The 26,379-nt window shown below is 32.8% G+C and overlaps 2 protein-coding genes across 6 annotated transcripts in view; one reads left to right on the top strand and one right to left on the bottom strand.

The window, feature by feature from the left end:
* LOC135135097 (nuclear hormone receptor FTZ-F1) overlaps positions 1-8,136 on the top strand; it is an 87,099-nt gene extending 78,963 nt beyond the window's left edge. For all 4 annotated transcript variants that reach the window (XM_064064082.1, XM_064064080.1, XM_064064081.1 and 1 more), the window contains 3 exons: positions 2,935-3,193; positions 3,579-3,679; positions 7,100-8,136. In XM_064064082.1, the coding sequence (XP_063920152.1) occupies positions 2,935-3,193; positions 3,579-3,679; positions 7,100-7,246 (507 nt within the window). In that variant the 3' untranslated portion in view covers positions 7,247-8,136. The remainder of the gene's footprint in view (positions 1-2,934; positions 3,194-3,578; positions 3,680-7,099) is intronic.
* A 3,970-nt stretch (positions 8,137-12,106) lies between these two features.
* LOC135135099 (methyl farnesoate epoxidase-like) lies at positions 12,107-25,451 on the bottom strand. Of its 2 annotated transcripts, none has more exons than XM_064064084.1 (7): positions 25,315-25,451; positions 24,985-25,236; positions 15,082-15,488; positions 14,458-14,563; positions 14,225-14,405; positions 13,880-14,142; positions 12,107-13,764 (listed from the first exon to the last, which is right to left on the bottom strand). In XM_064064084.1, the coding sequence occupies exons 1-7, from the start codon at positions 25,400-25,402 to the stop codon at positions 13,640-13,642; spliced, it is 1,422 nt and encodes a 473-aa protein (XP_063920154.1). In that variant the 5' UTR covers positions 25,403-25,451; the 3' UTR covers positions 12,107-13,639. The 2 variants fall into 2 exon arrangements, with proteins under 2 accessions (XP_063920154.1, XP_063920153.1); XM_064064083.1 differs by having other exon boundaries at positions 12,107-13,824; positions 25,315-25,450.
* Between the last annotated feature and the right edge of the window lie 928 nt (positions 25,452-26,379).

Below are 26,379 nucleotides of genomic sequence, written 5' to 3'. Positions count from 1 at the left end.
CAGGTTCACAAAAATTCAGGAATTTTATATTGTCTTATTACAATTACGTTTTTTATTTAAACATTCCTTAATTCAGGTATGTTTTTTGGTAGAAATTTGTTTGCGAAAAAAAATTCCTTTCAGTTTTCTCAAACGGAAAGTTAATTTTTTCTTTAAAATTTATCTTTTATACCCAACATGAAATATAGCAACAAGTCTGTTTGGAGTTCGCAGTGGTTCATTTTTTGATTTTTTTATGTGGGATTATGTGAAATTAAAACTACAAAATAAAAAATCAGATTTAACCAAATTCACCCTCCATTTCTCTGTAGAAACTTTTTGTTTAATTAAACTGTGACTTGTGTAAACGAAAATTGGTTCTCTCATCTTATTGGTGTGTAGATGAGTCTTGTAATCATGTCTCACCATTAATTATGTAGATATACCCAGCAAAGCTCTTTGAGATCCGACCCAATCAACAAACACGATTATTAGTGATTGACGGAATTGCATTAACCACAATTACATATGAAGGAGTTTTCATTATCGTTGTTTAGGAAAAATATCTGCAGACGTTCTACTTAGTTACAAATGGCAAGTCTATTCACCAGTTATCGACCTCATATCACCCTTAATTAAATTATTGTCCACTGGAAATGACCCATTTACGACTAGAGCAATTGGACTTCTTCACTTTATTTCATTTTGTCTGGCGAAATTTTGAAATTACACAAAATCAAAAAAACGTCGGCCATGGTAGTGTTAAAATTAAGAACGTGTATTACTTCAAGAATTAATCAGATAGTATGCAATTGGCGACCTACATAGCAATTCAACTCGAACATCGTAATTGAGCAACTCTAGCTTTACCAAATTGAGCTGTATTTAAATAATTCACCGGTGGCGTGCCTGTATATGTTAAGAATATTGCTAAATGTCGACATGTAGCAACAACAGATATTGCTGCTAGTGACAATAGCGCTCTGTTAGAGCTAGTCACACCGACACGTTTCATATATAAAAAAAAACTAAAATGTTAAACTCTCAACATCAGTAGATGCCTTGCTTTAACACAAATACATTAAGTAACATAAATTGATTTACGTGACACTATAAATTTGCAAGAAATATAGCATCGAAATGCCAAAAACCCATTCTGTAGCGATTACCTTCTCTTTCGTTTGATGGTAAAATATTTCGTTTGCTACAAATCGTTAAGTTCATTTTCGCAGTATTGTGCAAGTTGTAGTTGCTTAAAATTTAGCTTTTCTATATTACGGCAGTGTCCATTACGTGCATGTTGCGAATAATGCCTGACGGGGCCAAGTCCGGACGTCCTCCCCGCCTCTGTGTTTCGCTTCAACATCAAGTAGGCCATTGCTAGTGGGTCAAGTACGCCACAAGTCGCAAACTATTACGAAATGTCGGATTCTATGGCAAAAATGGAAAGTGTTCCGAATAGCAAACCGTGGGGAAAGTCTTTTGACGCTTCGCTTTCAATATTACCATTTAATTTCGATGGCGCCGTACTGGAACATAATCGCGTCAATGGGGATTTTCGTTCGTTCATGTTGGTTATGACGTGACTAAGCGAAATCGTACGAGAGAGAACCATGATTAATTTAAGCGCGGGCACACGGTTTGAAGTGTTGTTCACGTTGGATTGGATTAAGAACTCTTTTTATGCACACTAACTGACACCGAGTTGTGTATAAATAATTCATTAGGTCTTAAAGAATTTTTCATGTTTTATTAATATTAGTAAACTTCTCAGAGGGTTTTAATTACGTTAAGTTCTTCATGCGTTAAGTTTTCCCACACGGTGTAAATACCTACGTTCCACTGCATTAACAGGTCGCGCTTACTAACTTTTAAATTTATACTATATCTTATATTCATGCTTTTAGCTTGTTTAAATTGTGATATGGAATAGTGGGTAATAAAAGACGACCAGTCATTGATATTGCTGTATAGATAATTTTAATAACATGTACAATGTATAGGAGTTTGTTATTTAGTATGTGCGATGTTTGAAACAGCGAGTAGACCTAAAAACTGAAAAGAATATGTTTTCTGTTTTGCAAGCTTTGATGGAAGTTAGGCCAATGGCGGAGGTGCAAATCCGATTATAATCTAGGTTAGGATATTAACATCGAAACAAGCAATAAATTCTGACTCATCATGATAATACATACAGTAAAGATAGAACAGACCGGACATATTGAACTTGGCCTAAATTTGCTGGTCGTTTTCACTTTCAACTATTTGCTCATTTTACATAATCTTACTACACAATGTATTTCCTTCTCTATGTTTTTTTGTTGCTGTCTCTCTTCACGTCACGCAATAGAGAACAAGTTTTAAAATATTCATTCTGTTTGACACAGTTATTTTATTTACAAAATAATTTGAATTCGATTTATTCCATTTTCTATTAAAGTCACCAACTGGCATTTATGATAGTAATTATGAAATTTTTGTTATGAATTACGTTGGTACTGTATATTAGTAATCTTATAATGGAGTGATAAACACATTCTTTCATACATTTATGTTACCACGTTTAAATCATCAGGTATAACGTTTTCTAATAATTTACTGTTATAAATGAAGGTCTTCTGACTAAAAGATTCGCCATAATTACTTTCTCTTATTAGGAAAAAAAAAACAAGGCTACGTTTGTTGTTATTAACTTCATTATTAATTTTAATATCGTCCTTCAAAATGAGGAACTCATCTAACTTTACTTTTTACATGATATTTAAATATTTTAATTTAGAGTTTCTTCACACGAACAAACAATTGTTTAGAATCTAATTTTAGTAAAAATTGCATTTTTCGGGGTCATCTCTGTACTAGTTCAGCCAGATGCACTCCCAAAGGTTAACATTAACATCTTTTATGTAGAACGATGTTGAATATAGATTAAGCAATAATACGATGGTTCTGTTTTAGGTGGATGACCAAATGAAATTATTGCAACATTCGTGGTCAGATATGCTCGTTTTGGATCACATACACCAACGCATGCACAACAATCTTCCCGACGAAATGACTCTTCACAATGGTCAAAAGTTCGATTTGTTAAGTTTAGGATTATTAGGCGTACCCAGTTTAGCAGATCATTTTAATGACATCACAGCCAAACTACAAGAACTCAAATACGACGTTAGCGATTATATTTGTGTTAAATTTTTATTGTTGCTTAACCCAGGTAAGTCACAGGGTGTGGAAAGAACAATTTGATGCAGAAATAATTGGAATAATAAGTTTCAAGCTAACGTATAATAATAAAAAAAAATGTTTAATTTGTTTCTTTCGCGCTCAGTACACGAGTTTTTGGCCCACGACGCCTTGTGGAATAAGCAACATTGATTAAATAGGACAAACTAATGCAATTAGATAGATCACGCTATTGTGACATGTGCCACCTTTAAACTAGGCCGTATTTATGTATTATGTGCTTAAACGAAGTTAAGGTAGACAGATTTTCATTTTTAGTCTTGACGTTGTGTTTATGTGTCATTCCAGTTTTTCTGCAAAAAACACCTTCAATACCACAAGTTAAATTAAATGTAGTAATTGTTATTATTTTTTAGATGTACGAGGAATTACAAATAAAAAACATGTTCAAGAAGGTTATGAACAAGTCCAGCAAGCTTTACTCGAATATACGGTGACGTGTTACCCACAAATCCAGGTAATCTTAACCAATTTTATTCAAACTCGAAATGGGTAGCTAGAGATAAATTTCATACGGTTTAGTATTTTTTTATGATATAAAACTATGAAAACTAGTGTAAGCCTCAAATAGTAACTGCATATTTCTCGTTTCATTATTATGGTCCAATTTTTGTTTTAATATTTTAAGAAATTTGGTCGATGTTTAATAAAACACCAAACATTTTGACACTAAATTAACCAACCCGCGCGCTGAGAGCTGATTAGTGTACAGGTCCATAAAGCAGTGTTTGAAAAGTTCTTGGAACAGTGCCGTTTTCAATGGACGTTCTGAGACATAAGGTGATTTCAAAGCTTTTAAAAACGCATAAAACAAAAGATTCATGTAACTATTATTGTGTATCTAACTAACTAATGGCACTTTCGTGTTGAACTAATAGGTCACAGTTTCACACTTCTAAAGTATCAATCTGCAAAGAGACCATACCCGATAATGAAATTATATTTTTTGATGTTACTAAAAATTGGAAGCTATTTTTCACTACTTGCAATCACACTAAAATCGGGTGCTTTATTTTTCGTAATGTCACGATTTTATGCTTACAAAAGTTCTAAAGCTTCATGACTGCTTTTTGTAACTGCCTAAGCGATAATGACGTCCGGAATTTTTGTTAAAAGTAATTTTTCAAATCATGACGCCATCAGCTTTATTTTTATTAGAAATACTGACTTTACTTAGTTGAATAGAATAAATGGCAACAGTACGTATTTCTACACAAATTCATCAGATTTACTAAAAGTTTTCGAATATTCAACTTTCGGAACCGAGCGGAACACAATATATATGATGGTGTAACTCATTGGATTTTAAATTATTTTTCCCAAATATACCTAAGTTAGAAATTTGTTGAGTTGATTCAGATTTGTTTTTTGGATTATTTTATAAACAAATCTTACATTAATATTCTCTGCTGAATTTTACAGAATACTATTTTGTTCATATGGTTATGACATTACTAAATGTGTCACAAAAATAAAAGTCATCTTATTCAAAACTACGTTCTGTGAGTGCATTTTTTATGTAACGGTTTCATAGTAATTAGTTTTTATGACAAAATTGTGGTTGGAAGAGAAATCCCATTAGTCATTGATTTCCGGAGGCTGACAAGATATTATTTTTATTATTATTATTTTAAATAATGATAAGTCACTCGTGTCACATGTCCGTAAGAATATGCATCAGTGGCCAATACTGGAACGAGAAGATAGTAAATAAACTACATTTTCTTAAAATATATATTCTGTGAAACTAATTTGCGATTTTCGTTTATACTTTTGGTAACTATTTGTTGTTATTAAAATTGTTAATAACAATAGTGACTTGATCAACTTTGTAATCTTATTATAAGTTCAATCAGTCAAGTGCCGTAGCAAGACTTCATAGTTCAATTACTCTAATTCAGATATAATATGAAATGATACGGTGAAGTTTTTGAATCTTTTTTTGGCTTTTTAGAAATTTTTGTTGATGTAGTGTTTGATGTTGACCTTTAACAGAGTATTGTTGATATTTTAGTACATGTGTGTAATTAGCTAGTATATAGAGTTTTGAGCCACTAAAGTTAGCTAAGCTGTAAGTTTGTTCTAGCCTATCGAAATTATGGACGTTTTATAAAACCCTCTTTTGTACAAAGAACAGGTCGATTACCATGTTACGGTTATTATAGTAGATTTTTTCTGCACAAATTTGTAACGTTCCATAGTTTATATACGTTACAATGCCCACGTTTTTTCATGTCCTACAACTTATAAGTATTTTCCAAGTATTTGAAAGTGTTAAGGCATAACAATATAGATATTTTTATTAATTTCTTTTGCTCTTATAATTAAAAATAGATAACTCAATTTGAACTACTCAGCTATTGCCTAGTGGCGTAGATATTTATTTTTAAAGACAAATATCTAGGGACTTATGGCCAGTCGCTAGGTTTTCTGGGTGGAATTTTCGTGCTATTTTCAGAATGTAATCTCCGTTATTAACAGACCTATGGTTTTGAAATTTTAAATATATGTTGTCCATAACTTTATTTCTATAACGCAAGGACAATTTTGTTAAAAACAGTTTGTGATCATATTTTTCTCTGAATTGTAGTGTAATTTTTGCATAACGTATATATTTTTAAAAATCAATATCTCAATTATTAAAAGAAATTTCAGAACACGGTTTTCAGCTTACAAAGCTCCAGAAATCATACCAGATATATCGTCGATTTTTTTTGTTAGAAACGATACACAGTAAAAAAAAGCTTGTGTCATAGAAGTTGCCAACTTTTATTTTTACTATATCTCAGTCTCAACAAATAGACCTAGTACGATTTCTAAAGTGTTGCAAGCTGAAAACAGTGGTGACAACCCCGTTCCAAAATTTCCGTAAATAACTGAAATATTGATTTTTTAAAATACGTGATGCAAAAATTTCAACAAAATTTAAAACATATATGATGATAAATTGTTTAAAAAAACTGCCCTCGCAGTTATGTAGTGAAAGTTGTGGACAAATTACATTTAAAATTTCATAACCATAGGTGTGTTAATAATGGAGATATTACATTCTGAAAACATATTGACTCCTCTTAACTGGACACATTAAAACTACACTGGGTACTGCTTATTAACTGTAAAAATTGAGTAAAAACAAACTACTCTCTTCTCAAGGGTGCCGCTAAATTTAAATTTGTTAGCAGCTGGTATTTACTATCTCAGATAAATGAAGAAGTCCCTTTTAAAACGTGATTAAAACTTTTCAGTTGACGGACGTAACAGAGCAAGTTGTAACAATTTTAAAGGCACAGGTTAAATTTTAATTTGACTTGCATTGTCTACTATTTGACCTATCGAATTTTTATGTAGCAAATTATTGTTGAAAAATCCAAATTTTACCAGAACTCAGTATCAAACATTTTGATACGATAGTAAATTGAAATGAAAGCACACGGTATGAAAGAATTTTTTGCAACAGTAAGTTATATCTATATCAGTAATATGAATATTTAAATTTATGTCCATATAAAATATATTTTATTGTGTTACTACTTGGTTGGTACATACGTGTTGGCAAGTTGTGCAAGTAAAACACGTTGCAAATGACACTTGTGTAGAAAAATTGTAAATAATGACTGTATATTGTTTTCATTTTTTGTAACAGTTAGTATTTATGAATTTTTAACGAAATCCGCCTAAAAATTCCCAGAATATGTATGTTTCGAAACTATGTTTAGAGCATTGTTTGAAAAATTCGTTAACATTAATTACCTCTTAAAGAACACTTGTAACCAGATTATAAAAAAATGATACCAACTGAAATCACTTTAAAATGATTTAAAAAATGCGTATCATTTTAGTGACAGCACGAAAAACATTCAAGTCGTATCTGTTTCAGGATAAATTCAACAAAATGATGCAACTGCTACCTGAGATCCACAGCTTGGCGGCGCGAGGAGAAGAGCACCTTTACCACAAGCATTGCAGCGGTAGCGCGCCAACCCAGACGCTTTTAATGGAAATGCTCCATGCGAAAAGAAAATAACGGCCGTCCGCCTCCTCATTTTCGTTACCATATCTGTGTGCAATACCAGCTTACACTGTACATAGGTTATTGGAAATCTCGTAGTTGTTGACATTGATGCCTTCAAGAAGTACAAAGAGCTAGGGCGGCCAGGCCGCACCGCCACCACATATTTTTATAAAACTAGAGAGCGGCCACAGCACCCTGCTCCGTTGTTTAATTTATAAATGTTACGTTGATTTGAGTTTTATGAACGAAACACATTCCAGAAGTGCTCTGGAGGGATTCAAGGGCATCCTAGCATAGGGTAGCGTAGCTTTTAAGCGCGAGTGAATGAATGCTTGTGGATGTTGCAGACCAAGCGCACTGCACTATTTCAACGTTTTAATATTAGTACGTGTGGGAACCGCCCGCGGAGGACGGCTTCTCGTTAGCTTAACCATGGTGATGGACTAACAGCTGTAATTTTATGTAATTATAGAATTATACATATATATACAATTTATTACTAGTTACTAAGTTTAATTATATTATAAATATATTTGATTATGTTATATATATGAATGTTAATATTATGTGAGAGCAAGGTACTGTGGTCTAACCTGTGTTATTGTTATCATTAAATTGATAAATATTACTGATTGTTTGTGTTGTGCAGGCTACCTCTAAAGTCTCCTTCGCGTGGGGCCGCTGTGCGAGTCCCTCTGCGCTGGTAAAGCGGAGTCTATTAAAATGTTAGAGTATCTTGCCCTGTGACATGCAAAAGGCCCTGAGCTTATTATTGATTGATCAGATATATATTTATATATAAAATACGTACACTTATTTAAGCAGTGTGATTGCGAAGATGTATATATAATTTATGTGGATCAAAGTGACTTGTTTGTAGAAATAAATCACAGTGAAATTAATGCAGTTCCTTATTGTAAACCTCATCTAGAAATTCCATTAGAATTAAACCTTGCACGTATGTAAAAGGAACTGCTAATTTTTGCAAAAAAAGAAACTCAGAAACTCGCTATTATTTAATAGATGTGATTTGTATAGTGTTATTTTAGGTAAGTTACCTAAGAATTGTATCTTTTGATACTCCATAGACTGTTGATGAATTAATAGTAGAAATAATGAAAAGATACATAAATAAATGAGTATGAATGATAAATTATTTATTTCAGAAATTGCAGTTTCGCTCAAAACATTCAATTGTTATTTTATTAGTATACTGGGTTATCTCAAAAATGTACAGAATAAAAAATTAATTTTAAACATGTGCATCATATATGTAGTTTACTTGGGTTATTTCCTACTAAAAAAGCTTTTTTACTTTTTATGTAAAGGTTTGTTGGATTGCTTACAGTTTGAACAAAAAAAGATAATTACACGTGAATTATATACCTGTAAACAAAAATTCCGTGGGATAAACTGAAATCTTACTCTACTGCATTTATTGATTACATAGTACATAGAATCCATTGTTTTATGGTATTAGGTATGTCTCATTGTAAAATAGCTGTTGCTTTATGTAGAAAATACTGTTCTTTTTCTACAGTCCAGTGTTAAAGATGTCATGAACAGACTATACCAACATGATTTAGTATCAACATTGCACTTGGAGATGTTAATAGTTGATCAACAATGGGGAGTTTAATGTGGGTTGCAATGATGACCAACGTTCAAACATCTTATAAAAATACAACTCGTAAAATTTAACATCATGTTCAGAACGTGATTTTTGTATCCACTAAAATTTTATTGTCGTGTTCTGTTTGTTACCATTCAAACCGTACTTTCCGATTACTGGTTTATTGACATTAACTATTAATACACTTACACGCTAAGTTGCTTATTGTAGTACATGTTGCGGACACCCACACACAAAGTTCAGTCTATGTATATACCGAGAAGTCGAGAACCGCTCTATGCATGCATAGCATATGTTTCTGCGCCTGCGTACTTATGTAGGTGTATGCTCGCCTACATACCATCTGTGAAATGAAGGGCGGTATTAACTGTGTAAACAAACCCCGGTATCAGAATCTCGGGGCAGGGACTTGCTTTTAAAACTTCAGTGTGCCGCCAAATATTTAAAACTTGTATTGCACTCAAAAAATACATATTGGCAAGGGCGTTTCTTTTCTGTGGGAGTTAGTCCTTTCTTTCATTTTCATGGGGGACTAATGTTCACCGTCGCCACTAACCCTGTTCTTATGCCAATACAGTACCAAAATAAAGTTGTGGGTCTGTTTTTCAAATCTCAAAAAGTTAATGTTTGCACGCAAAAATTTTGGCGTATTCTAGAGTGGTGAGATTTGTTATTTAGTTTTAAATAAACGCCAACTTGAATTTTTCATTGAGTAAGTTATCGAATTTTTAGACAATTCAATGTCTACAAGATCTAAAACAAAATTTTCCTTTGTCAGTATCCATCGCTATTTAATCGATACTTATTCTTTAGTTGATTTTGCTAAAACAAAATCACACAGACACAGACTATTAGACAGAAGTTTACTTTTATTTAAAAACTTAATAGTACTTGTTGTATGTATATGTATATTTGTCACTTTTACGACAGCTGAGTAAAAAGAAACAAATCTCTATCTGTTTTACATTTTTAACCTTTTTGTATTCCAATACCTGAATGCCAAAATGATCTGTACATGTTTGAATTCTTGTGGAAACCAGTAATAAAGCAAGAATTTACGCGATCCGGAAATGATTTTCACATCTCGTGATTTAGATATTTCAACATACCTACTTATGTAGCACAAGGTTCCTATTCTATCAAGGCCAGCAAAATGTTTACTAGGTTGAGATGAAGAGAGTTGCTGCAGTTAAAGAGTAATAGTTTCTGGAAAAATGCTGCAAGAAGTTTGATTTTTTATTACAATTTTATAAATAAAAATTGTACGTGGAGGAATTTTGTGTAATTTCCGGATTACCCGGAATATCAAATAACTACCTGATTTCACTTTCCTGTATTAGTTGCATGAAAATAATAATAATAAATGGCTTGACACTTCTAAGTCGATTTTCAATTGGAAAAATGGTGTCCACAATTGCATAGCTCAAAAAATAAAGATGAGATAGGACGGTTCCTGAAAGAAACTGCCGATAAGCAGTTTTTGCTTACTGAGGTAAGATATGCTTAAATTGTCTTCAAATTACTGTAATTTATATTTTTCCTAGGTTGCTTTGATAGCTGGCATCGCTGGAGCTTGCAGAAAAGAAGAACCCACTAAATTGTTCCTAGAAAATGTTAAGGATGAAGGGTTGATTTTCCATATACAAATCCCAAACACCAAAATCAAAATATATACAGAGAATTTTTTGTAACGGTTAGTGGCACCAAGGATTTGATATGGTGGAAATAATTAGGAAATATTTGGCATTACATCCTCAGCACACGAATCATGGAAGATTTTTTGGTGGATACAAGAAAGGTTTTTGTACAATACAATCGGCATTACTTAATACATTTGTGCCAAAAAATATCACTAAATTTTTTAATTTATCAGATCCTAAAGAGTACACTGGGTATTGCTTCAAACTCTCTTCTAATTCGACAAGGAGACAGCTAACGACATCAGCTGATATCGCTATATTCAATTGGGAAAATGTTGTTAATAATGTTTATGGTAACCCTAATACATAAATGTTTTATTGTTTGTAATTTACTTAAACAAAATGTCCCTTCACTATATTTATAAATTTATTCTTGAAGATCAAAATGAGTTGTGTAATGAATTTCATTACACCACTAGTGAAATAATATTTAAGATTACATAACTCAAGTAGCCGTCACAATTGTCATGTAGGTGGTTAATAAAAATATATTTAAATAGTAGGCCAAAAACGAAATTAAACTCAAAGGTAACAATCTTCATTTTTGCTTGAATCAGTTTTATTTACTACTGATTCCAAAATAAATGCTTAATGGATGAATTTTTAGATTTCAGGTAGGTACAGAGTATGTTCCGGGAGAAGTTTTTTGACGGACACAATTTTTCCTTTTACTGACAACATAGTCAATTACTGGGTACATAAAGAATTTTGGCCCTAGTTATTGACATCCCCTTCATTATAAGTTAGTAAATATACTCAACCAAATGTTCTTTAAATAAATCAGTTCAATGATATGCATATTCACATTAAACATTGCGACACTCAATGAAACTAATTATGGACCAGGAAAATGGAGTGCCATCATTTCAGTATACTTACCTTTGCATTAGAATAACGAGGAGCATTAATGTCAATTTAGTTATATTTTTGAATCTTATATCACTGTTGTCAACATGACTATGAAGTAATTTCCTGGATTTGAATGGTAAATAAACGTAATAATTACAGTAAACAATAAAAGTATCAAACACTGGTGCACTGTCAGTAACTGGTGTCTTTATCTTACCAATATGATCGACTTTTTTGAAAAGTTTGGAATTAGTAAAGAAAGGAAGATTTTGAAAATAGAAAACTTTTACAAATGAGCAATATGAGTTTAGGTGGAATAGACAACAGTTACTTATTCTAATGAAAGGTACTGTAAACAATTTCGACAATGGAAATTTAATATCTGAGGCAATAGTTGATTTGAATAAGGTATTTGATTGGTCAGATTGAATATTATGGACTTATAAAGAACAAAACTACGATTTACTTAATTTCTACTCAAGTAAAGTTTGCCAGAAGTCCTATAATTCCTATATTAGTCACACCTCTATCATTTTAATGATTTACCAGTTAATATCGAATTTAATAAAATCATGGTTCTCAATAATACTAGTTAGTTACAATTACTATTAAAGAAAAAAACAGTGAGAATACTGTCTCAATGAGTATTGAAAGATACGTACAAAACTTCTTGGAAAAAAAAAACAAGTATTTACCGTTGCTCTGTCTGTATTTACAATACCTACCAACCACATTCATAAACGCATATGAATACCAGTATTTATTGCCAAAAAAACTCGTAGCTATTGTGCCAGAAGTCAGGAATTATTAGTTACTTCATATCATCGTCCAAACAGAACTTATCAAAAAAAACCCAAACTAATTTTACTAGAAACATTTTCTAATCTGTAGATAAATTTGTAAATTGTTTTAAATGTAAATGATCTACAAGATAATTTTATTATAGTTTTTCATGTTCTATGTTTTCATGTGTATGCATATGTACATATACAGAGTGAGTCACTAAGCGCGCGGTCCTCGAAATCTCATAAATTATTATTAGATATATTGTCTTTGCCGTTTCTATTCAAACACCACCTGTTGATTTTGTTTAAAATTTAGCAATTGGTAATAGCTTTCCGTTGATTGACAACGGCTTTTAGTTACAAAATTGTCTGAATATGAACGTTGCCAAATTTACGATTAACCAGTGGTGTTTCAATAGAAATGGCAAAGACTATAGATATGTTATTTTTAAGATCTCTGTGCAATATTTAATGGGGAAATAAGCAGAGGTACGCACTTTGTTGTGGTATCCATTAAATACAATTTTAATATACAGAGTGTTTATAAAAAATTCTAAAACGTTACGATTTTCAAATATCTTTTCATACCTTCAGCTTTTTTGTACCTTTATTTTAATACTGCATTTTACTCTTGTTTTTCTCTTTCTTTTCGATATGTCCGTGTTTCTTAATAAAGAAAAAACAACAAAAAGAAGATTAAGATGCAGTAAGAAAATAGAGGGTGCTCTATTTGAAAAAACTGAAATATCGATATATGAAAAGTGTAATAATTTTTTCAAGAAAATTGGAATAACGTGGCAACGTCGCATTAGAATTGCAAAAACAAATTGTGGTAATAAAGCCTGACCTCTTCTTAGGCTCAGAATATGTAAAATGTGTATATAGGGCATTCCATTAAAAAAACTAAGTTGTATGTTACGCCTTAATGATAATGATAATGTCTTTATTTCCAACAAAACACGATACTCTTATCTCGTAGTTGATAACAATTGTAGTGTATGATCCTTCAAGTGTTTGACTTTGTCAAATAATTAATGACTTAATGAGATATCGAGGACCGAGCGCTTAGTGACTCACACTGTATATCCTCTAAGATATATTTTAGATGAGACCAAACAACATTTTTATAATTTTGTATACGATTAAATTATTATTGTTATTATTTATTATTATTGAAACACCCCCTATAAAATATAAGATCTTGCTTATTATCTAAAAAAAAATGATCTAAAAACCCAAAATAGTTCTCGTAAAAGAAGACGGTAGTTAATATACGTAAGCTTATCCTATTTCTTTCCAATACATTAGCTCTCTATCTCTCATGTCTTACGTGCGCTGATGACAGCCTCCCTTTATGAGAAAACTTTTGGATCATACGGTATAATATAATAACTAACAATAATTATCAATAACTTAACATCGATAAGTTGTGTTTTATTTAATCGCTCCTTGGAATTAATTTAGCCTTAAACGGTTTAGGTGATATAGTCACTCCATCGACACCTTCGAGTTGTGGTGAAGGTCCCTCGAAAGACTTTTCCAAATAAAAATTGTGCAGTAACGCTGTAAAAAATAAAAAGTAATTTGCTTTCGCCAAAGATTCACCCAAACAACGACGTTTTCCTAAAAATATTGACATAAATGTCAATACTCAGTTACATGCTCCCACAATCCTTACCATATCCAAAAGGTAGAAAATATTTTTCATTTACACTCAAATTTCCATTTTTGTCAAGAAATCGCTCTGGTCGAAAAGCTAATGGATCTATCCAAAATTTCTCATCCATGTGTACACTGTACAAACTTGTTAAAATAATAGTATCTTCTGGTACAGCATACTGAAATATGTTTGTTTTGCGTGTTGCTCGATGTGCGATTCCCAGAGGAGGAATATTGGCACGTCTTTGAATTTCCATTAGAACGGCCTCTGTGTATTTCAACCTAAAAGATTACTGTGGAGGTGAACTATGGTTTTACTACAAGTACCCCAGAAGTAACCATAATATGTAAATTTTGATATTACTTAAGTCTATCTTGTAAAGTCGGCCATCGATTGCGTCCTACAATTTCATCCATTTCTTCTTGCACCTTTTTTTGAATTTCTGGAAATTCAAGCATATACACCACGGAAAAACTCAAAGTATTACTGGTAGTTTCAGAACCCGCCATGAACAAATCGAGACATAAAGACATGAGTTGATCATCTAAAACCGCAAAAGTTAAAACTGTTTATTAATTGGAAGAAAATGCCACTACCCGTAAATGAAGGATCGCTTTTTATATTCATATTTTGTAAAAATGCATCAATTAGATCCCTGGCGTGCAAACTACATAAAGTTTTTCTGTGATCAGTAATTGTTTCCTGAAAAATGTTCAAACAACGACGTTATTATTTAAATTAATTAAACATTTTATTAGTTGAACTACAAAAGATCGAAATCAGCGAGCAGATCTGCATTTTATATGAAAGACTTCGTACACAGTGTTATCAACTGGTAAAACCCACAAATCTTCTGTACAGGTTTAAAATAAAATCAACAAAAAGTCGAAATCACTAAATTTGACTTAAATCAAATTGACTCAGTGCATACATCCTAGGAAAACATACGCAATTGTTACAAGATACATTAGTTCAATATTGTAAATAGCAAGGATAAGCCATGCTTTTGTTAACGCAATTACACTGAATGATCTTCTAAAACAGAGTTACAAGCTTTACAACTTTATAGCGAAGCTTGAAAAGTTTTGATAGAATAAGCTGGTATTATTATAAGTTATAATAAGGGATAGGACAATCAACAAAACATTAATTCTGGTAGACAGACTATAGAATCAACCAAATATTATTTTCTGTTAACCCTCTGACATATTAGTAAGTACCTGCAAAAATTCCCACATTCGAATCAAGACGTCCATTAACTGATTATAGCCACACGTTTCTGGCGCAACAAATCTTACAAAAGGCATTTGGTTCAATATACCACCAGACATATCAGTAAGTTTAAAAGCGTCACCAAGAATGTTTAACAATTTTCTAAGTCTTTCGTCATTTATGTCGAATCTTTCTCCTGCCATCATAGCCCATAGAACGTTCAACACTGAGACATCGAAAGCTGTGTGCATCCAGATAGGCTCAGAACACTGTTTTTTAAAAACAGTAATCAAATCTCTAGTTTCTTCAACGATTTTCTCTTCCATTTCCTTTCGGCCAAAGCCGAAATTACGTAAATGTTGCAGAGAAAATTTACGTTGTTTCTGCCACAATTGTCCATCCGAAAACACAATTCCTAAAACAAAAATATGTTTTCAGATTTTTTTGTCCTTGGATGATTTTCGGAAAGACAGTTTATTTCGAAGATATAGGGCAACAAAAGCTTTCCGAACAAAACAGTACATACTTTATTAATTCATATTACACGTAAAGATTCTTAATTTACAAATTCACGCATCCAATCTTCCCTTTATTGAGTTCCGAACTTTTTCAAAAATACCAGGGTTTTTCTTATTGCATTACATCCCTCAGTTATCCGATTTCTCAAATCTTTTTCATTTTTCGCTGGAGTAGTGTGCACTAATGTTTTCAAACGGTTCCATAAATAAAAATTCAAGAGATTCAAATTTGAGGATTGAGTAGGCCATAAGTGAGATCCACCTCAACCATTCCAGCGATCACCTTATGTGCAGTACACCGTAGTTTACTTTACTTTTATCATCCCGTATCTTCGAAACAAACCGTCTTTCCGAAAATCATTCAAGGATAAAAAAAGTACGAAAGTGTGCGAAACGTTGAGCCCAAAAACTCAATTAACACGGTTCCAACCCGGAAAACGATCATGTATTGATTCCGACCGTGGAAGTCTCCGAAATTATTTTCAATTATAATATAACAAGTGATATGATTATTATCGATAATATTTCGAGTGAAACCGAGCTGCAGATTCAACGAGTGCGAAGCACGAGTTGAATGTGCTGCTTCGGTTTCACGAGCCATATCTTCGATTATTAATCATATCACGAGTCATATTCAACATGAGAATATAATAAATTAACACATTTTTTTATAATAGAATTGATTTCGTCGTTTTGAGCTTGCCCCCAACGTTGGCAAACCATAAAAGACAAAAAAATGTATGAAATTCTAAAATTTGACAATTTGACAGTTTTTAAATTTAGGTAGCAACAGACCACAATAAGGCAATAAAATTATTATCGCTGTGATAGACATGTAACTAAGGGCATGAACAAATTCTATTGGAAGAAATGGGATCATGTGATACATGAATTATATTCTCAGTTAAATGTTTAATAAAAAATCGTCCTCTGTCTTACGACGATAAAATTGTAGTGAAAAATTTAGGTAGAGAAAATTTCATAGATATTTTAATAGACATACCATGTATGATAAATTGTTGTAGACGTGCGGTTGTGAAAAAAAACATAAATTGTTTTGTTTTGTGTATCTCTTCAGTAATGAATTAAAACCAAAGATATGTAGACAAACACTTTTTTACTTTTATTAAATGTATTTTTGTATTTATTTTCGTCACACAATTTCGTCTATTAAGTGGTAATATTAGCTTGTTTTATGTCTTCATATTTAACTGATCAATCAAATTGTGTCCCCCATTTCAAAACGTCACGAGCTGCCACTGCTATTTTTTGTTCCTTTTCTTTCGATATGTCGGTGTGTCTCTTAATAAGTAAAAAGTCACAATCACAATGACTCTCAAGTTTAAATATAGAAATTACTTAACAAAAAAGAAAGAGAAAAAAAGAACAATAAAATGCATTATTAAAATATGGAATGTTCTATTTGAAAAAACTTTTTTTGACACTCTGTATGTATATTAAAATTCAATTTTATATATACCAAAATAAAGCACGTGCCTTTATTTTTCTCCAAACAATATTCTAACCGATTTTAAAAATAATCATATTCTAATTGAAAAAAATAACAAATTATGTGTTATACCTTAAAAATAGAACACTCTGTTTAGTTGAAGATAATTTTATTGTGTGGTAATCAAAGAACCTTTCAACTTTAGCCTTTGAATTTTTGCTAGTTCTAATAATTATTGAGATTCGAATACCGCGCGCTTAGTGATTCACCCTGTATATACCAGATGAGACAAAATCGTGATTCGTATACGTAAGCTTATCCTATTTTTTTCGAATACTCTCTAGTCTCCATATTAGTTCTCTATATTTCATTCCAACTAATCGGCGAATAAATTATTGGTTCAAAAATGCTCGAAATGAAAAATGATTCTGTGTTTCAGTTGTTAGAATTATTAATTTTTGCTGAAAAACAGTTTGTTTTTAGAAAACTTTATTTTAAAAATGCGCTATTGGGTTAAAGAATAATAATTATTCCAAAAGAAAAGTGACTGTTTTTTTTTAATGTTCATTTCCGGTGAACCTGACAGAACCATCGTCCGAAAGAACCATCCATGTTATTTTGTAATAATTATTTTGTAGGGTACTTTGATAATGACATTTTTTGATTAGTTGTGTTAAAAATAAAAGTAAATTTTATCTTATGTGAAAGCGGACAAGTTTATGATTACAATTTTTTATATATTCCCCATTGATTAATTTATTTCCTACACAAAATCATTATCATTGTGTCTTGCCACGATGTCAAGGCGATTCGTTTAATGTGTAAGACCAATTCTAAAATTTTACTGCAAAACTTTTTATTTTGTTTTCCCCTGTGTAAGGTCGGGAAATATTGTGTTAGGGTTCATCTGGCGTACGACTAATCTTTTCTCGACGTTTCACACCTCTTACAGTATGAAAACGTAGGTCTGCCGTCTGTCTATCATCTGTCGTCTAGTGCCTATTGCCTTTTCGACTATTGGACCGATTACACAGGTCTGCGTTGAAAAAATTTAAACACCTAAGGTTTTTTCTATTTATTTATATCTATAGAGCCAATGAACAGTTACAATAGTAAAGGAAATAGTAAAACTTTTGTTTGAATAAACGATCATAATTTTTATTTGTAGCAAGGTTTTGCTTTATCCAGTGGAATTGATTGTTTGGAAATTATAGGTGAATAAAACTGAACGAAACGATTGAAATGTGTATTGCAACTTTGTGGTACATCAACTGAACTTACGTTGTCAAGTGCGCACATGCGCAAGCTTATGTCGGTAATACAGTTAGCAAAAGGGTAGTTTTCTATAATATCAACACTCCCACTAGAAAACTACAACTATCAACAACAAAAATTTTTAAATTTAAATAAAGTAAAATTAACGCTTCTTGAGTCCCATTTCCTTCAGGTGCTTTTCATGCAGTTCCAGAGGTAATGCTTTGGTCATCACATCAGCTGTCATTTCCTTCGAAGCAATGTGTTGAACTTGTATGGCCTTTTCTTGAATTTGCTCACGAAGGAAATGATGTCTCACATCTATGTGCTTTGTCCTTGCTCTGTATCCTCCCACTCGACTCAGATCCACTGCGCTTTTATTGTCACATTTCAGAATAGGTCCTTCGTCATCGACTTCAGGCATTAATTCATTTAGAAGGCCCTGTAACCAAATAGCTTCTTGCGCCGCTGCACTTAGAGCCATGTATTCTGCTTCAGTTGTGGATAAAGCAATGGTGGGTTGTTTCTTGCTATTCCATGATACAGGGGCCCCTTGGAATGTAAAGACATATCCTGTGGTTGACCGTCTCTCATCTTCATCACCTGCCCAGTCTGCGTCACAAAAACCTGCAAGTTTTCCATTCTCTGTCCTTGTAAAACAGAGTCTGAAGTCCTTTGTGCCCTGGATGTATCGAAGGACTCGTTTCACAGCTGACCAGTGAGCAGAGCCTGGATTATTGTTAAATCGGCTCAATAACGCTAGAGAATATGCCAGGTCCGGACGCGTACCCTGACATGCATACATTAATGACCCAACTGCCTCTTGATATGGTACATTCTCCATGTTTTGAACCTCGTTCGTTGATTTTGGGCACATTTCTTTTGTTAGCTTCTCGGATGGACTTAACGGAGTTTTAGTCGGATTGCAGTTTGCCATGTTGAATTTTGATAAAACCTCTTCTAAATATTTTGATTGGTCCAACCATAATTTGCCCTCTTTTCTGTCTCTTGTTACCCGAATTCCCAGGATATACTGTAATTCTCCCAAATCTTTCATTTTGAATCTGCTTTCCAATTCTTTCTTCAATTCATTTTTCATTTTTGAATCGTTGCCCAAAATGAGTAAATCATCTACATAGACTGCGACAATTACAATCTTATTATCCTTGCAAAGATAATATATGCACTCATCTCGTTTTGATTGATTTAGCCCAATTTCTATAAACGCTTGATGTAACTTCAAATTCCATTGTCTTCCAGCTTGCTTCAAACCATACATTGCCTTGTTTAATTTGCAAACTTTATTTTCTTGGCCTCTAACTTCAAATAATTCAGGCTGCTGAATAAAAATGTCATCGTTAAGATCTCCTTGCAAGAACGCAGTCACTGCGTCCATATGATCAATGTCAAAGTCATACTTGACTGCAAGGCCTAAGATCAATCTAATCGAATTGTATCGTACCACAGGTGAATAGGTTTCTTGATAATCTATCCCCTTACGTTGACAACAACCTTTCACTACAAGTCTGGCTTTAAATCGATCTATGTTCCCATCTTGATCTAATTTTGTTTTAAATACCCATTTGCTGTCAATCACTTTAGCATTGGTTGGCAAATCTGTGAGAGTCCATGTTTTGTTTTCAATGAGTGCATCGTATTCAGCTTGCATTGCTTCAAGCCATCTTGTACACTCAGGACTCGAAACAGCTTCTTCAACATTTTTGGGCTCCCTCGTCAACGACTGAACATGGTAGCAAATATATTCAGAAAATTCCTTTGCTTTTCTTTCCCTACTTGATTTTCTTATAGCGGGTTCTTCTCTTTCGGTGTTTTCGACTTGCTCAACATCATCATTGGTTTCAATTTCATGGACATTACATTCAACCTGAATTTCTTCAATTTCTTGTTCATCAATTTCGTCTGCTTGAGTTTCTTCGATCTCACACTCTTCACTTTCTTCGGTATGATCATGGAGGTTCGTTTCATCGGTGATTGGGTAAAACAACCAATCATTGTTTTCACATTGCGATGCCTTTGGAAGTTCTTTTTCAAAAAATACAACATCTCTAGCCTCCACAATTTTCTGTTTTCTTATGTGATAGAGCCGGTAGCCTTTCGAACCATTTGCATAGCCCACATGAATGCATTCTTCTGACTTCGGGTCCAATTTTCTGCGTTGTTGTTTAGGCACGTGAACAAATGCCCTACAACCAAACACTTTTAAATAGGATAGATCAGGTTTCTTACCTGTGTAAGCTTCATTTGGTGTGACATCTTTCAATGTTCTTGTCGGTGCTCTGTTGATCAAGTGGACAGCTGTATTTACGGCTTCTGCCCAAAACCTTTTCTTCAAATTGGCACCAATTAATAAGCAACGCGTTTTTTCTATGATGGTGCGGTTCATCCGCTCTGCAACTCCATTTTGTTCGGGCGTATGTGGAATCGTTGTTTGGTGACAAATACCAGACAATTTCAGCAGCTTGAGCAACCTGTTGTTGACATATTCAGTTCCATTGTCAGTCCTCAGAGTCTTGATTCTATTTCCCGTCTGATTCTCTACCATATTCTTGAATTCTTGGAAAACATCGTGTACTTCTGATTTGTTTCTTAGGAAGTAAACAAATACTTTGTGGGTGAAGTCGTCCACAAAAGTGAGAAAGTATTTTGATCCTCCCAATGAATTTTCCTCCATAGGACCACATAGGTCTGAATGGATTAGTTCCAAGGGTCGGCTTGAGTTCTTGACATGTGGCTTAAATGGTAGACGGTGTTGTTTGCCCTGCACACATACCTCGCAAGGTTCACTCAGCGAATTTTTGAAATTCGTTCCCGTAACGACCCCGTTTTTTATTCGGTTCATGCTGTCCGTTGACGGATGGCCTAGTCTGCTATGCCATAGATGTATATTGTCAGCAACCGATACTGAGTTAGCACCGTGCACCTTATTTTTCGGTCGATCCAGTTTGTACATGCCATTCTTCAGTGTGGCACTGGCGATGAGGGCGTTGCTTTTGTCGTATATACTGCATTTACTGCTCTCAAAGTACACCTTGTGCCCCTTATTGGTTATTTTACTCACAGACAGCAAGTTTGTTGTCAAATCTGGCACAAACATAACCTCTTTTACGTTTATTTTGTCAGGTGTACCACCTGTACAAACGTCCAAATTTACCTCCCCCACTGCATCGACATTTAGACGATTTTTATTGGCTACTATAATTTCCTGCGTGGATGAAGGAGGTTTGCTTGCGGATGTCAGCCATGTTTTGTCGTTTGTTAGATGGACCGATGCGCCGGAGTCGATATACCATTCATTTTTTTCAACATGATCGTTTCCCGTTGACAAGACTGTTAAGAAGGATTTCGCTTCCTTCGTGTTGGAAGATTTGCCATTTTCTCTCTGCAGGCGAGCCTTTCGTTTAAAACAATTCTTCCCGAGATGACCAATTTTATTACATTCAAAACACCGTGGCCCATTTTTAGTATAGTTCTTCTTTTCGGCGTGGTTTCCGAAGAACGCTACTCCATTTTTGTTTGAACTGCTTGTATCGACCTTGACCTCTTGTAATAGTTTCACCTTGATGGAGTCACTGGTAATGGCGATACCGGAGCTTTCTAGTCCCATTATCATTGGGCGATAATGGTCTGGCAATCCAGCAAGTAATAACGTCCCGAGCCATTCATCACTTACAACAAAACCAATATTCGTCAATTTATGTCCTGTTGAAATAATCTTGTTAACGTACTCTTCTACGGAATCACAATTTTCCAACTGAGTTGTGATTAAGGTACGTAACAGGCCAACTCTTCGCGTAAGTCCTTTATCGTCGAAGGCCTTGATTAAATTTTCCCATGCCTCTTTCGCTGTCTTCGCATTTTGCACGTGGACATAGTTTATGGGGTGTATCGACAGGATTATTTTGGCCTTAGCCTTTGCAACTTGTTTTGCCGTAGTGTTCGTACCCTCAACACATTCCCACAACTCTTCATGCTCCAAATATGTTTGCATTGCGAATTTCCATGAGTTGAAGTTTTCGCGCCCTAGTAGTTTTTCGATCGGTGGTAGCGTGGACGCTGCCATTTTGTTGCCGGAACACAAAAGTTTTTATCACTGAGATATATCGGATTCACCTTATTTTTACACGCGGCCAAACAATCAGCAGTACCCTGGGCCCATAACCTGTAGCAAGGTTTTGCTTTATCCAGTGGAATTGATTGTTTGGAAATTATAGGTGAATAAAACTGAACGAAACGATTGAAATGTGTATTGCAACTTTGTGGTACATCAACTGAACTTACGTTGTCAAGTGCGCACATGCGCAAGCTTATGTCGGTAATACAGTTAGCAAAAGGGTAGTTTTCTATAATATCAACATTATTTAATTATGATGATGCAAGAAGTTGGTTGGTATTATCTGTTCTAAAGCCATTGAATTTAGTTCAATACCTTGTTTACAACTGTGTCGCTAGAACTTTATTAGCTTTTTTTGCTATATTTAAGAATATTTTAAAGTCATTTAGATAAAATTTAGACAAAATTGAGAAAAATCCTTGGGTGATGGAGAAAAATGAAGATCATATTTGGATTCAGCACCCAAAAATACATACAGAGCAACCAATAAATTGGCAATTTTTCGAAAGTTAAAATACGCAGACTCGCGTTATTTTTCTGAAATTATAACCATATTTTGAAAGTATCGGGTAGGTACCTACGATAACCAAAATTTGTCTAATTATCCCCACTAAAAATGTTTTGCGGCACCTCAAAATCTTATCCAGCAAATATTACTTAAAATGTGCCACATTGAATGTGGCTATATTTTTAATTCATTCATCTAAAATCAAAATTTGACACTTTAGTTTGGAAACGAAAAAACCAATTGCTCTGAAATTTTGGATATATTTTAATGTTATCGTGATTGTGGTAAAACATAAATCAGAAGTGATGTTTTATTTATGATGAAATTTATGACGTCTCAAAATTTTGCTAAGTAAATACGTAGACATAACGTTCCATTTAAAATGTACTTTATTTGTGACTTAATATTGTGTGCATATTTTTAACGATAAAATTTACGAATTACTTTAATAAGTATTTATGTGTTACCATTAATTTCACGATTAGAGTAGAACGATTAAAATTTATGAAAAGTTAATTAGGTACGTAATCACTAATTGTAATAATGTATGTATTAAATAAATGTTTGTTATTTGTTTTGAAATAACGTTATCTGCAATTGGGTGATGTTTTTTTGTTTTTTAGAAGTGTTTGTACAGGATATTAAAAAGTAATAATAATAAAAAAATCAGTTAATTTTAATGATTAAATAACAATTGGTTTTTTCAACTTTCCTAAAATTGTGAGAGCACATTATAATTTTCTCTTATAATGTGTAGCTGTAAAAAATAAAACTTCCAGAATAACTTTTATAATTAATTCAAATTATACCACTTATATTTTGCAAGCTACTAAAAGCTGGGGAAAAAACAAATTAAATATTCTTAAAATGACTGTTACTGTTAGTTCCTACTTACGCTCGAGAGTATAAATACAATCAAATAATTTTGTGTTTTCTACAGGGTGTTATTGAAAGGTACGTACAACAAAATTGACAGTTCGTCGCAAAGTCTAAGAAGTCTGAAAAACTTATTTTGTGTTATCAAAATTATAAGGGAAAAATTAACCCTTATCTAACCTTTTTAGACGCTACTGAAGCATAAATAGGTAAAATTAATTTATTTGAGTAAATCCTAGCAACTGTAACAATGAAACTTTTGTCAAGACTAAATGTTGCTATAGAAACGAGAGATGATCTTTTTATCAGAGACGTACACCGAATTTGGACATAAATTTTAATAATTTATATCTCTAAAAGGAGAACACTATTACCTGAATTTTTTTTAAGTTTTAGCACCCATACTTTGAGACCAATTGCCGATTTTATTTTGTACGTACCTTTCAATAACACGCTGTATATTACGAAACGTTCAATAATCAAATATATGTAGTTTACTAATGATTTTAAAAATCCAGCAAATGAAATAATGCGTTAGTGATAAAACGTATACTGCTTCTATGGTTTTTACCACGGTCAAATTGTATGATCGTATTTTTAGTCCAGAAATACATTTGTAAAATTAAATTATAAAATAAACTATTAAATATTTTAAAAATTAAATGTCTTCTATTTGAGTGCCATGTGGTAAATAATTAAAATTATGTCCACAACATGACAGAACTGGTGACTAGTTTTAAAATTAGGTCAGTTTTGGTTCCCGTTCTTTTTTGAAATACACGCTGTTACCACCAAATAAACCAACAGAATTATTACTATTGTTATGTCAAATTTTTAACTATGATTTATGTTTTTATTTATTGTCTTTACTTAGTTCACTTTGTCGCTTTGGTGATTACGTTCGAAAAGACCTCTCGATCAGTAATAGAACAGAGGTCAAAAAAGCCACTTACGTATTTACATTAAATGAGCATCTCATGTAAAGTTACCTCGAAGTTTTTTTTATGGAGATTAGAATAAATTAGGTGGGACCGGTTCTTTACAGGTTTAATGGGGTTGTTTTATTTTAGTATGTGGACCATCACCGGTTTGCCCTAACTCAACATCACTGACCTACGCATGTCCGAAATTCTTAACGGATTATAAATATGGTAATTATTAAATTGCACTGACCTAGTCTTTTTCCAAAGGTGCGTAATCGGAAAAAAAATCCATCAGGCCTTCCATCAAATTCTTCTCTTGTGAGGATTTCTTTAACCGCATCTGCACCAAAAACTGTGACCACAAAATTTCGTCCCATTTTTAAACCAACGACACTCCCGTATTCCTCAGAAAATTCTTTCCAAACCAAATGATGATATCCAATAGTCGCGAGTCTTTTTCTGAAATCTAAAAAGTTTCCCACAATCGGTACCCAGGATGGTCCTGAAAACGACACATTTCGCATTTAGCTTTTGAAATGATTGATAAATTTGGCAAAAAATTAATAATTCTAATACATACCAGGAGGATATTCTTTGGGCTTAATTGTGTCCCATAGTAATAATAATAATAATATTACAACTGTTACAAAACATATAAAAGTGAACATGGTGGGTAACAGAGACGACCTCTTCCACTAAACTGATGTCCTTCTTGTATACTCGATCTCTTATGTGCATCAGCTAAACAAAAGTTGACCTGTTGAACTATTCAAAAATAGCAGAAAAAACACGTATTTCTTTCTTTCAAATTATAATTTTTAAAAAGTGTTTGTATTTTTATCTGTTTGTCTTATTTGTATTTAAACTAACAATTATTTACATCATTATCATTTTTGAATTTAAAGCGTTTCATAAATTGAAGTACATACCTGATTACTGCAAAATAATCTTTAAAAAACATTTTTAGAATAATTAGCAAATATATTAGTTGTAACGTTTGTCTGTAATTCTATTATAAAGTGTGTTTGCGGTACGAAACTGCAACATATTCTGTTATTATTTTGTCTTTAGAACATTGTATATTTTTGAGGTGTTATTGTGAATACAAGAAAAAAAATGAATACATGTTGTCTGTTTCGTGAAAGTTTTTTTGTGGAGATTCAAATAAATTAGATAGGACCGGTTGTTAGCGGGCTTAATGGGGCTGTTTTGTTTTAATATGTTGACCACCACCGGTTTGCCCTAACTCAGAATCATTGAACGAAATCCTAGGGAAATGCACAAACATTTTTTTATAAAATGAGTGCTTGTAAAAGGTTTTAAAAATTGGGAAGTAATCATTTAAATACAGAACAATACGCACAAATTAAAAATTAAAAAAAGATCGTGATCATTGCCGACTTTAGGAAAATAGTTTACATTAACATATTTTCCAACATTTCATATTAAAATCATTGAAAAAAAAAAAGATCCTACAAGAAGAAAAGTTTCTGTTTATATTCATCGGTATCAGTGAGGCTTTTTAAAAAATATTTAATTAACTAGTCGTATCTTTAAAACCTTTTAAAATTTTTAATTCATTTTAAGCGTTATTACTTGGAAACACTTCATCCAATTTTTTATTTGCAATAAAACCAATAGAACC

The sequence above is a fragment of the Zophobas morio genome, unplaced genomic scaffold (genome assembly GCF_036711695.1).
Source record: "Zophobas morio isolate AGI-343-1 ecotype UQ-CSIRO unplaced genomic scaffold, CSIRO_AGI_Zmor_V1 ptg000024l, whole genome shotgun sequence".
NCBI lineage: Eukaryota > Metazoa > Arthropoda > Insecta > Coleoptera > Tenebrionidae > Zophobas > Zophobas morio.
Note: the sequence above shows the minus strand (reverse complement) of the source record. Positions and strands in the feature narration are given on the sequence as shown.